Here is a 12058-nt window from a genome sequence, read left to right as displayed (position 1 = left end):
ATTCTTGGTTGGTTCAGCAACACGCTCCGCCATTTTGTTTTTCTCTACTCACAGTATACGAGCTGATATCCTAGTAGTAGAGAAGCCAATCAGAGCATGCGATTGCTCATATCCAGTGAATGTGGATAGAATAATTTGATTTATCAGTCAATTATTGGATGATTTCAAAAAGTAAAAACTTGACTGCGCTGACCAGTCCTGTGTTTTGGTGAACAGAAACCCTAATACACAAGACTAAAATGTGGTCGCTAATCTAACATAGTAACGCATATTGAGCTAGTTAGCTCATCACATGTATAAATATACGTAGATTAAGGAGAGAGAATGAGTTTCTGATTATTTTCCACATCTAAAAAAGTTTCTGATGAAGCACGTCATATTTGCACCCTCATGAAAAGTCAGCTACATTAGCTACAGTTTCATCCATAAGCCGTAGTGTTCTGTCCTCACAGCACTGCATATTTATCTTTTATTTTCTGGATATGTTTAACAAAGAGGTGACTGGAGAGTTGTACGATAACTTTGTACTCCATATCATTTTGCATGGATGTGTCAGTTGTTCCTGATTCTAAAAAAGTTTGTCTGTCATCTGTGCAGGCCAGTTTAAATCTGTGTAATAAAAACATTTTTTTTTCATTTCCATTTCCGGTTGAGAGTACGCCATGCGCATTCTGGCTGCCGCTTCTCACCGGAGCTTTGTATTTTATGTTTATTTTATTTTCTCTTTTGTTTTTTTGTGTTTGTGTAGTTTGATGTTTGTTTTTGTTTGAGTGTTTTTGTCCGCCAGTTGTTGTGTAGCTCCAGACCCAGTTTTGGGCGTCGGTTCCCTCCGGGCCTTGGTTTGCCGTGGGTGATGCCTGTGCTCCTATTTATGGACTGCAGTGAGCTTGTTGCTCATTTTAACATCGTGGTTGTCCAGTGCTCTGTGCAGCGGTGCTTTAGTGCTTGGTGTGATGTTCCGAGTAATGTTGCTCGGTGGCGTCGCGGCGGCTGTGCAGGCGGTTTGGGACATACCAGCGCTTGACGTGGTGGTGCGTCTGTGCTCGCTTTGTGGATCCATGGCGTGGTGTTCCAGGCGATGTTGCGCGGTGCTGTTGCAGTGGCTGTGCTGGAGGTGTGGGACTTGTTGTCGTGCACCTTTTGGTAGGACTGTGGCTACTACACCATTGGAATGACATCCTGACCTTTACTTGGTGGACTTTTTTTTTCGTCCCTATAATTGTAAAGCGACCTTGGGTTTTGAGAAAGGCGCTATATAAATGAACTTATTATTAAATTGAACTTATTATTCTACCATCAACCAGATCACACCTTGGACAGTGTGTGTTGTGCAGCAGGCAGTGCATTAGGTTTAAACACATCCACCCAGTGTTGTAGTCAAATCACGAAACCTCGAGTCTGAGTCCAGTCTTGAGTCCCCAGTGTTCAAGTCCGAGTCGAGTTCAAGTCATTAAAAAAATTTAGAGTCGAGTCCGAGTCGAGTCCACCATTGATCTGAGTCGAGTCTGAGAACAAGACTCCAACTGCACCATTTGACGGTGGCTGTTGCTGCGTTTATGTGAAAGCGTCTCTGCTACTGTGTTGGACGAACATTCCTGCTTGACTGCCCCGTTTTAGTTAATAGGCTACAGATAAAAAGCTTGTTCATCGCTCAGCAAGCCCCGCCCACTATCAACAGAGGGTTAACACTAGCTAGTTCATCGCTCAGCAAGCAAACCCCGCTATCAACAGAGCAATGAACATAGTGTGTCACTTCTTTTTCTGGGCGGAGTCTTGCCAAATGACGATTGAAGTTCGAGGTTGTCCCCGTTGTCTGTTCGATAGTTCTTCTACATATGGAACACACAACAGTGCATTTTTTTCCCACCACACGAGAAGTCTGTATAAGCAAAGCGGACAATACTAGGGGCTTCTCTCCAGGAATTTTAGTGCCATTAACGTTAGTTTGTTCCTGAACATGGCATATGAACAGGTGAATGTGCGTTCTCTTGCACGAAATTAGTATAAAAGTTAAGAAGAAGAACTTTATTCATCACACGCTTGTGAAATTCCTCTCTGCATTTAACCCATCTGAAGCAGTGAACACACACATGCAAGCAATGAGCACACACACACACACACATACCCAGAGCAGTGGGCAGCCATGCTAACAGCACCCAGGGAGCAACTGGGAGTTAGGTGCCTTGCTATTAACCTAACCACGTCTTTGAACTGTGTGGGAAACTGGAACACCCAGAGGAAACCCACGCAGACACGGGGAGAACATGCAAACTCCACACAGAAAGGCCACCGCCGGCCACTGGGCTCGAACCCAGAACCTTCTTGCTGTGAGGCGACCGTGCTAACCACTTACACCACCGTGCTGCCCACAATAACATAGGTATAAATATCTTATGCCAAATATGTTATGGCATGGTCCAAAAAATAAAGAAAAAATCCGAGTCCTCGTTTCCGATTTACGAGTCTGAATGCAGTTAATGCACGAGTCCAAGTCTGAGTCATCAGTGCTCAAGTCCAGGTCAAGTCACGAGTCCTTAAAATTAGGGCACAAGTCGGACTCGAGTCCGAGTCCTGGACTCGAGTACTACAAGCCTGCATCCACCAAATGAAAAGTTGAGGCTTTACTTGTTTTGCTGACCTTTTTTTAAGCTACGGTACGCATTACACTTGAACAGTATCTTCAAGTCTGAGTGAAAGCTAACATTGCTGCTGTGTCCTACTGTCATTATTGCACACTTCAGCAATTCCAGCTCCTCTGTTTGTGTCACACCCAGGCCTGAGTGATTTTAGTTGTTTTATTATGTTTAACTTTCATTCTTGATTGTATATGGCCCATTCTATAATTGTGGGTACATTTCAAGTGTTGAAAGAAAACAAAAAAATAGTAATTGTCAACTCTGTTAACCTCAAACTGGGCAATCCATTAACGGAACTGACGATAACAGAGTTGACATTTTCCACCATTTTGTGTCTTAACTCCACATGCTAACCTCAAACTAGCTACCACATGGCATGTATAAGAAGAGAAATTTATGGATTTTAATCATATTATTGTTTTAAAAAAAAAATGAATGAGAGAGTCACTCCAATATCCCAATAACAGATTTGACGAATAATTAATCTACTGTTGGTGTATCCTCAACATTTTGTTCAAATTAATGAGAGAAGAAACATAACATACCTCACTGCCTTTCTGAAGTTTCCCGCCAGAAGAAGTGACATCTCTCGGTGCAAGTGTCATGCGTATTATGAAAAGTCTTTGTGGATTTTATGCAGTTTTATAACAGAGTTGACAAGAACATTGGGACAGATTTTTAAAAAAAAGATTTTTATGACCGAAATTTCACATAATACAGAAAATGGACTTTCTATGCAATTGATTTTATAACAGTTAATAGAATAAGCCCCAAAAAACAGATTGTTAGACTGAATCATCCATCCATTATCCATAGCCGCTTATCCTGTACAGGGTCGCAGGCAAGTTGGAGCCTATCCCAGCTGCCTATGGGCGAGAGGCGGGGTACACCCTGGACAAGTCACCAGGTCATCACAGAGCTGACACATAGAGACAAACAACCATTCACACTCACATTCACACCTACGGTCAATTTAGAGCCACCGATTAGCCTAACCTGCATGTCTTTGGACTGTGGGGGAAACTGGAGCACCCGGAGGAAACCCACGCGGACACTGGGAGAACATGCAAACTCCACACAGAAAGGCCCTCGCCGGCCACTGGGCTTGACCCCAGAACCTTCTTGCTGTGAAGCAACAGTGCTAACCACTACACCACCTAGACTGAATCACTTCATGTTTATTCAAGTTGAATGTACGGTATGAATCAGTAGTCGAAGATTTCCAATAATGTGGGGGGAGGGGTGGGAGTCATTTAGTTCATGTTTTATGGATAAATTGGGTCTAACATGTACAGAAAGCATCGCTATTGGTGAAAGTTTGTCATAATTTGCATCACTGTTCAAAACTGATTCAATAAATATTTCTTTTGTGGAGAATAACTAAAGGATTATCTCGGAGATGCGAAATGTACCCCAGCTGTTTTGTTTAGCGTTATGGACTGCAGTAAGAATGCCAAGTAATGTGAGTCAGGGAGAAGGAGCAGTGCTCATTATTTCCATTGTTATTGCCTCACTGTTCTCCTCCAGCAAAGCCTGCTTGGCCTCTAGAGTTTCCATGAACACAGTTTTGTGTGGGGAAGACATGAGCCAGAGTGTCAGAGAGAGGAAAAGGGAGAGAGGAGGTGTGGGGGGAGGGGGACGTAGAGGTAACCTGATATCCACAATAAGAGCTCTGTTAGAAGAAAGGTGCTGATGTAAACGCAACTCTGAGTCCTAAACATGTCAGGGGCTTGAACAGAATTTAGTGTTGTTGTTGTTGTTTTGCATCATTTGTATGTGTGTGTGTTCTGAGAATAACCGGGCATGCTTGAGCTTGGGGGAGGGTTTCGTTCTTTCTGGTTCAGCTTTGCGCAGGATGAGAGAGTTATGAGCCAAGTACTCCATCATACTGACACAAACAGAAGAGAGAACAGATCCACATAAACACGTACATGCGAATGTTCTCAAACGCAGCCATGCATTAAAAGTTCTTGCCTTCAGTGTATTGATCTCTAGTTTTGATCCAGTTATGGTTTGTTGTAATGGTATAAATAAATATGAAGCTGGGAATATTTTCACAGACTATACCAGTTGCTAGAAGACTTTCCATTCAGCTGTAAAATAAGCCTTTAAAAGGGTCGTTCTGCCATGGCTGAGCGAGAGTACAACTCCCCGTGATCTCTGAGTGTGAGGAGTGGCCTTACTCTTCCCCTCGGCAATCAGAGTGATGCTAACCAATCATATGCCGCTTTTCCACTACAAACGCGGCTGAGTCAGGCTGAGCCGTGCCATGCCGAGTTGGGCTGAGTCGAGCTGAGCGGGGCCATTGGAGTTGCATTTCGACTACAACCGCGCTGAACCGTGCTGGCTGGAAGTGGGTGGACACATTGGGTGGAGTTAGCGAAAGTGGGTGGACGTCACGTGATGTCGTTAAGCGGCGCAAACAGTGACATCAGTGATCTTTTAAGCGGTAGTCTCACGACCCGGATAGTAAACAATAAACATGGAGGACATGGAGTCGTTAGTGTTGCTGCTCTTGGTGCTGTGGCTTGTTGTCACCGACAACGCCAACAGATACTGGCAAGAGCGTATAGATGAGGCGAGGCGCATAAGGCTTCAGAAATTCTCGTAATTCGTAATTATTCTTCTTCCGGGTTTACGGTGTTTACAGATCCCAGCGTGCTCGCGGGGCGTGTGTGGGCATGTGAGGACACTCCTCCTCACCAATCAGTGCACAGGGGAGTGTCTGCTCACGCCCCTAGCCCCACTCGGCTCGGTTTGGCTCGCTTCAGCCCCACTCCAAAACCGTGCGAGTTTTGGGTGCTAAGCAGGGCTGAAGCGAGCTGAGTCGTGCTGTTCTGAGGTAGTCGAAACGCGAGCCATGTCGGGCTGAAGTGAGCTGAAAAAGGGTAGTGGAAAAGGGCCAATAGGCATCTGTGAGATCATGGATGTGGAAGAGGGTAGATAGCATTTTCCTCTGTGTGTGTGTGTTCAGCTGCTTGGTTGGGAGCTGTGTGTGATCGGGGAGAAGTGGCAAGTGAGTGGGAATTAGTAAATGACTAAAACAAAATAATTCAGGAGGCATTTTGGAGTCAGGTTTACATGAAAATGTGCAATCTGTGGTTTAAAGGAGAACTGAAGGCAAATTTTTTTTATCATCAAAATTCTATTTCTCTCATATTATTACATATAGGAATGCATTTTTGATCGCTATTTTGTCACTGCTATAGCAAGTTATGAGTGTTTGAAATATGCTCTGTAATATATCAGTCCATATGGCAAAGCGATGGCTGTAAACGAGATTCGTTGAGACCTGTGCGAGACATCGTAGGACGGAAGTAAAACGTACAGCGGAAATCAAAGTGACCAACATCTGCCAACGTTGTCAAAAGACGCACGCGCCCTCTTTCGAATGCTGACGTAATCAAGCCAGAAGTTTTGTTTGTTTTGATAGCAATCAGGAAAGTTTGAAAAAAGTAGGCAGTAATCGTCATTTAAACTCGTTTTTGTGCAATATTTCGTTTGGAAAACAGTTTTCAAAATGGTGGCACTGACACCTGGCTGACACTTCACGTTTCGAAGTCTCGCAAAAGTCTTGTGAAGATCACGCAGATAAGTGATGCCTACCGTGGACTAAACGAACTAAATTAAACATGGGTAAAAATTTAATAGGCCGATAAGTATAATATTTAATTGCAATTAGTTGCCAATATGAGTCACGATATAAGGTTACTAAAACCGAAAACGTAACTGAATAACACGTTAATTAAGAAATCAAGCAAGTTTAAAAATGACTTTAGTTCTCCTTTAAGTACTCATCCCCCTTGAATGTTTCAACATATTGTCACATTACAACCTAGAACTGAAATGTGCTTAATTAGGGTTGTATAGTATGTCAAAGGGAGCGGCACAGTGGTGTAGTGGTTAGCACTGTCGCCTCACGGCAAGAAGGTTCCGGGTTTGAACCTCACAGCTGATCGGGGGGGCTTTCTGTATCGAGTTTGCATGTTCTTCTTGTGTCTGTGAGGGTTTCCTCTGGTTTCCCCAGAGGACATGTAGATTAGGTAAATATACTCAGCCACTGGGGTTGTATAAGCCAGTGCATACTTAGTCTCAAGCCCAGATAGATTGTTGAGGGTTGCATCAGGAAGGGTATCCGGTGTACAACTTATGCCCAATCAAATATGCAGAACAGGTCCACTGTGGCAATCCCTAATGTACAGGAGTAGCTGAAAGAAGTAGTATGTCAAGAAACTACACCAACTCCTTTCAACAAATCATGTGATTTTTTTTCTGATGGTAACTGGGTTGCACCAAAATTGCACCAAAAGGGTTTCACAGGAATGGGGGTGAATACTTATGCTACCACAACAGGGTTTTTTTTTTTTGGAAATTTTGGAAATAATGTTGTTCCCCAACACACACACTTCAATATTATGAGCTAGTTTGTGTAATGATCCCAATTATATATCCCAAGTACATTCCAGTTTGAAGTCCATTCCTTCCCGCACACTACTCAAACACCCACCTGTTTTCTCCTTCATACTGAATAAAATCCCTTCGTTTTCCTTCTCTTTCCTTTACAGAAGTGAGTGAGGCAACTAACACACTGGGTCCTGGCACCATGGGCCTGAGCACACGTTACAGCCCCCAGTTCACCCTGCAGCATGTTCCCGACTACCGACAGAACGTCTACATCCCAGGCAGCACTGCCACGCTCAGTGCCAACCCCCAGCAGTCCCAGCAGCCTCCTCAGGCACTGCCCGCTCCACAGGTCACCAGTGCCCAGGTCGAGCCGCCCAAAGCCCAGACGCCCGCTAGCAAGAAGAAGATCACCAAGAAGGAGAAGAAATAAATAAAGAGAGGGAGAGGGTGTTCTGGGTAGGATGAGGTTTTGCTTTTGGTGTCAGGGTCAAGGGGATGGATATCTACTCTGGGTGAGCTTTTGTGCACTTGCTGTTTCAGAAGTATGAAAGAAGAATGAATGAGAAGAAATCAGTGTGCAGCTCCATCTTTTTGTTTCTTGATTTTTCATCCATTTCAATCCGACCACTGACGTCTGTGTAATATAAGCACCTGTGGCTGGATTAGGGAGTTATGTACAATAGTTTCACATTGGGATGAAGTTTTTTTTTTTCCTTTTGATTTCTTATCAATCTGAATGTTCCTGAGGTTGGGAGAGTGAACTCAGATGCTGGTTGATATTTTTTTAAGCTTTTCAAGGACAGAACTTTTTACGTATAATCTAGTCATTACAGTATATAACAGTAGAGGGAGAAGGGTAACCTGTGGCAACTATCATGACAGTGTGCTTGGGTTTGTATTAGAGGCATTTCATTTTGAGCTGCAAAGATGTTGCTACAGGTTTTGTAAAATATCTCATGTTTTGATTTTGATGCTGTGCTTTGGTTGCCATTATGGACTTTTTGAAAATATAACACAGGATAAGGGTTTTGATTTGGGGAGACTTTGCTGGAATAAGACAGATAATCATTTTTGCATGATGCTCAACGTCATATAAAATGTTAACTTGAAGAACTATGCATTACACGCCTGTTTTTAAAAAAAAAAATCCCCAAAAGTGAGAGATAAAGTTGGATGCCTTGTTCAGTTTTTAAGCTCGACTCCCATCATGGAAAGTGTGTGTGTGTGTGTGTGTGTGTGTGTGTGTGTGTTGTGCTCTTCAGTGCACTCCTTTCACCTTGAGATGAAGTTCCATAGACAAAATACGACTCAAAAGCTATAAACAGAAAAAAAAATGCCCCATACCCCACATACCTTAAAGTTCAAACTTTTTATGCAAATTTCGTAGCTTGACTGTGGAGGTATTTTGTTCTGGCAGAGTAACATGAAAACGATGCTTATAGTGAAGAAATCAGTGAGTGGATGCTGTACATAATAATGAAGTTGTTCAAAATAATCAGCAGTGAGCAGTCACAGATTTATTACTTGGGAATGGAAACTAGAGTCACAGTGATTTGCGCTAGCTCTTACAAACCAGGACGTCTCGTCACCGTACACTATAGATCTGGAACGATAAGAGATAGAGAATGATGTTTAGTGAGGAAAAAAGCCCGTTTTTCATGGATCATCCTGGTTCTGTGATCCAGATCAGCACCAAAAGTCATAGCAATGTAATTCAACCCAGAGGTATTCTGCATGTGAAATTTGGTGATGATTGGTTGAAAACTGAGGGGAAAATAGTATCCTAAAAAACATTAGGAGAATAGTAAATAAGAATAATAAAGTAGAAAGATCCTGAATGAGAGTAACAATTTGCGCCAGCGTAGCCAGCACAAATTAACAATACGTCCAATTACCAAAATACCAAATTGTAATTATATTCCTCCTCTTTTCAGCTTTTTTTTAATTTCATTTCATTTTCTACACTCCTTCATTTGATGAATATTAACTTCGCCTGCTGTAAATAGAAAACAGTCAATACAGAGAAATACATAAAACACAATAAACAAGAAATTCTTTTTTTAAATCAGAGCCTGAACCACAGGCTTACTACTGGAATGTTACATAGTGTTGTTTTTTAGTAAAATGGGAAAAAAATAAAATAAACAAATATATAAAAAATAAAGAAAATGATCATGCAAATTGTTGCTGTTGCAAAAATAGTTATTTAGCACAAGAAGGCCAACTAACTCAACTGTAAATAAAGAGATTAACTTTTAAAAAGGTGAAACAAATGTAGTCTAGAAACCTGTGATGTTTGTGCATATATATTTTTGTGTTTTCCTCTCCTTCTCTTCCTCTCTCATCACCCTTAAACGAATAGACACTAAATAATAAAAGCCCTTCCTAATTCTCCATCAGTTCGCTCTTCTTTTGAGATTTCTATTGTGCATATGTGCAAGACTGCTTCTTAATGTCTATATGAAGAAACAAATATAATTATTATCTGTGTGTGTGTGTGTGTGTGTGTGTGTGTGTGTGTGTGTGTGTGTGCGCGCGCGTGTGTCTGCCAATGGTGTAATGCTCTGTACCCACTTTAACGTCATCCTTATAAAATGCTAATACTCCCACCTGCTCCTCAGTGTTACACTTATTTTATATGCTAATATTTATATTGCTGTTTTATTTCTTGAACACTGACATTTCAAATAAAAGTTCTGAAAATGTTCACTTTTATTGACTGGCGTTCATTGATATTGTGCTAATGTTATTTATGTAGCTAATACTAACATAAGGAATGTCTTAGGATTGTTAAAATGTTCTCAGACATTCAGAGGTGCCAACACTGCTACAAAGAAAAACCTAACATGCGAGAGAAATACTTTTACTAAAAAAATCGCTAGAGTATTTCAGTAGGATGTGTCAACTCAGTGCTAACAGATGAAGTATATATATATATATATATATATTGCTGGGTTTCATGTGTTGTCACATTCGCCTCATTAGTTACTCAAAACTTTAGCTGGTGGTCTACCAAAGCTCAGTTGACAGCGTTTGTACGGAGAAGGTGCATTGCTTGCGTGAAAAATGCCTTACGTTTGCGTTGTTTTAGGTTGTTCAAATCGATCAAATCGTGAAACTGATAAGTTTCTTCAGGGTTCCCCGTGAACTAATAAAAAAAGGTGAACAAACAGGATTTCACAAAAAGAAGTCGAGAAAGGTGGCTTTTGAACCTCTCAGTGAAATCGAAGGGAGCCGAGTTGAAGCATGCTCGAGTTTGCAGTGATCACTTGGTGAAAGGTTTGTATTTCCTTCTCAGCTATATCCCTAGTGTTTTCCAACTACTTTTCTTGCTATGTGTCGTTATTTTACGGTACTTTTTTATTCACAAAGCGCTAAAGTCCCCAGCTGTTTCTTTGTTTACTCCTCACAAAGTCCATATGCATGAAGGTCACGACAAAATCCTTCCCCAGCCGTACAGTTACAATGCCCCGTGACCACTTCTCCGTCTTGTTTAACTAAGATCCAGATCTTTAAAGGGGTTTCTGATGATCTTTGTGAATGATTTACCTGAGAGATAAGAGCCAACACAAGTGAGAATCAAGCTAACTGTTGTTTGTTTACACTTCAACTTGCAGCACTTCATTGTAAAGACATGAACGAAAAGCTTAAAAAAAAAACATACTTACACAGGCAAAAACAATACAGGATTCATTTGGCAGCGACTTGATACCGAGGTCCTTTACCCAGCCACATACAAAAAAGTTGTAAGCCTCCATACTCTTCCACGCTTTCATCTGTTTTGCGGTGTAGAAGGACGTCTGTAACACCAGATGGTTCGAGATGTTGGGGAACTCGACTGAAGGGTAGTTTTCGAGATCGTATGACAAATCCTTCTTTCCCAGACTGTAGGGGTCGATTCCATTGCACATAGCAATCTTCTGAATATATCTAAAGTGAGCAGTGGCTTCTAGATTACGAGCGTACTCTGATAAGTTATCGCTAATTGTTTGCACTACGGTAGCTGTTTAGACCACCAGCTATTTCACTTCCAGTAAAACCGCTAAGAAAAGTCACGTGACTGAAACCAAGCTATATATATATATATATATATATATATATATATATATATATATATATATATACACACACAGTGGTGCTTGAAAGTTTGTGAACCCTTTAGAATTTTCTATATTTCTGCATAAATATGACCTAAAACATCATCAGATTTTCACACAAGTCCAAAAAGTAGATAAAGAGAACCCAGTTAAACAAATGAGATAAAAATATTACACTTGGTCATTTATTTATTGAGGAAAATGATCCAATATTACATATCTGTGAGTGGCAAAAGTATGTGAACCTCTAAGATTAGCAGTTAATTTGAAGGTGAAATTAGAGTCGGGTGTTTTCAATCAATGGGATGACAATCAGGTGTGAGTGGGCACCCTGTTTTATTTAAAGAACAGGGATCTATCAAAGTCTGATCTTCACAACACATGTTTGTGGAAGTGTATCAAGACACAAACAAAGGAGATTTCTGAGGACCTCAGAAAAAGCATTGTTGATGCTCATCAGGCTGGAAAAGGTTACAAAACCATCTGTAAAGAGTTTGGACTCCACCAATCCACAGTCAGACAGACTGTGTACAAATGGAGGAAATTCAAGACCATTGTTACCCTCCCCAGGAGTGGTCGACCAATAAAGATGACCAATAAAGACCAATAAAGATCCAAGAGCAAGGCATGTAATAGTCAGCGAGGTCACAAAGGACCCCAGGGTAACTTCTAAGCAACTGAAGGCCTCTCTCACATTGGCTAATGTTAATGTTCATGAGTCCACCATCAGGAGAACACTGAACAACAATGGTGTGCATGGCAGGGTTGCAAGGAGAAAGCCACTGCTTTCCAAAAAGAACATTGCTGCTCATCTGCAGTTTGCTAAAGATCACGTGGACAAGCCAGAAGGCTACTGGAAAAATGCTTTGTGGACGGATGAGACCAAAATAGAACTTTTTGGTTTAAATGAGAAGCCTTATG

At 41.5% G+C, this 12058-nt stretch overlaps 1 protein-coding gene across 15 annotated transcripts in view; it reads left to right on the top strand.

Annotated features, from left to right (window-relative positions):
- The window catches only part of LOC132882001 (protocadherin gamma-A10-like), a 180925-nt gene extending 171178 nt beyond the window's left edge, over positions 1 to 9747 (top strand). For all 15 annotated transcript variants that reach the window (XM_060915160.1, XM_060915162.1, XM_060915148.1 and 12 more), the window contains exon 4: positions 7202 to 9747. In XM_060915160.1, coding sequence (XP_060771143.1) covers positions 7202 to 7470 — 269 coding nt within the window. In that variant the 3' untranslated portion in view covers positions 7471 to 9747. The remainder of the gene's footprint in view (positions 1 to 7201) is intronic.
- Positions 9748 to 12058: the final 2311 nt, after the last annotated feature.

This window comes from Neoarius graeffei, chromosome 2, assembly GCF_027579695.1.
Source record: "Neoarius graeffei isolate fNeoGra1 chromosome 2, fNeoGra1.pri, whole genome shotgun sequence".
Lineage (NCBI taxonomy): Eukaryota > Metazoa > Chordata > Actinopteri > Siluriformes > Ariidae > Neoarius > Neoarius graeffei.
This window is presented reverse-complemented; position numbering and strand designations above follow the sequence as displayed.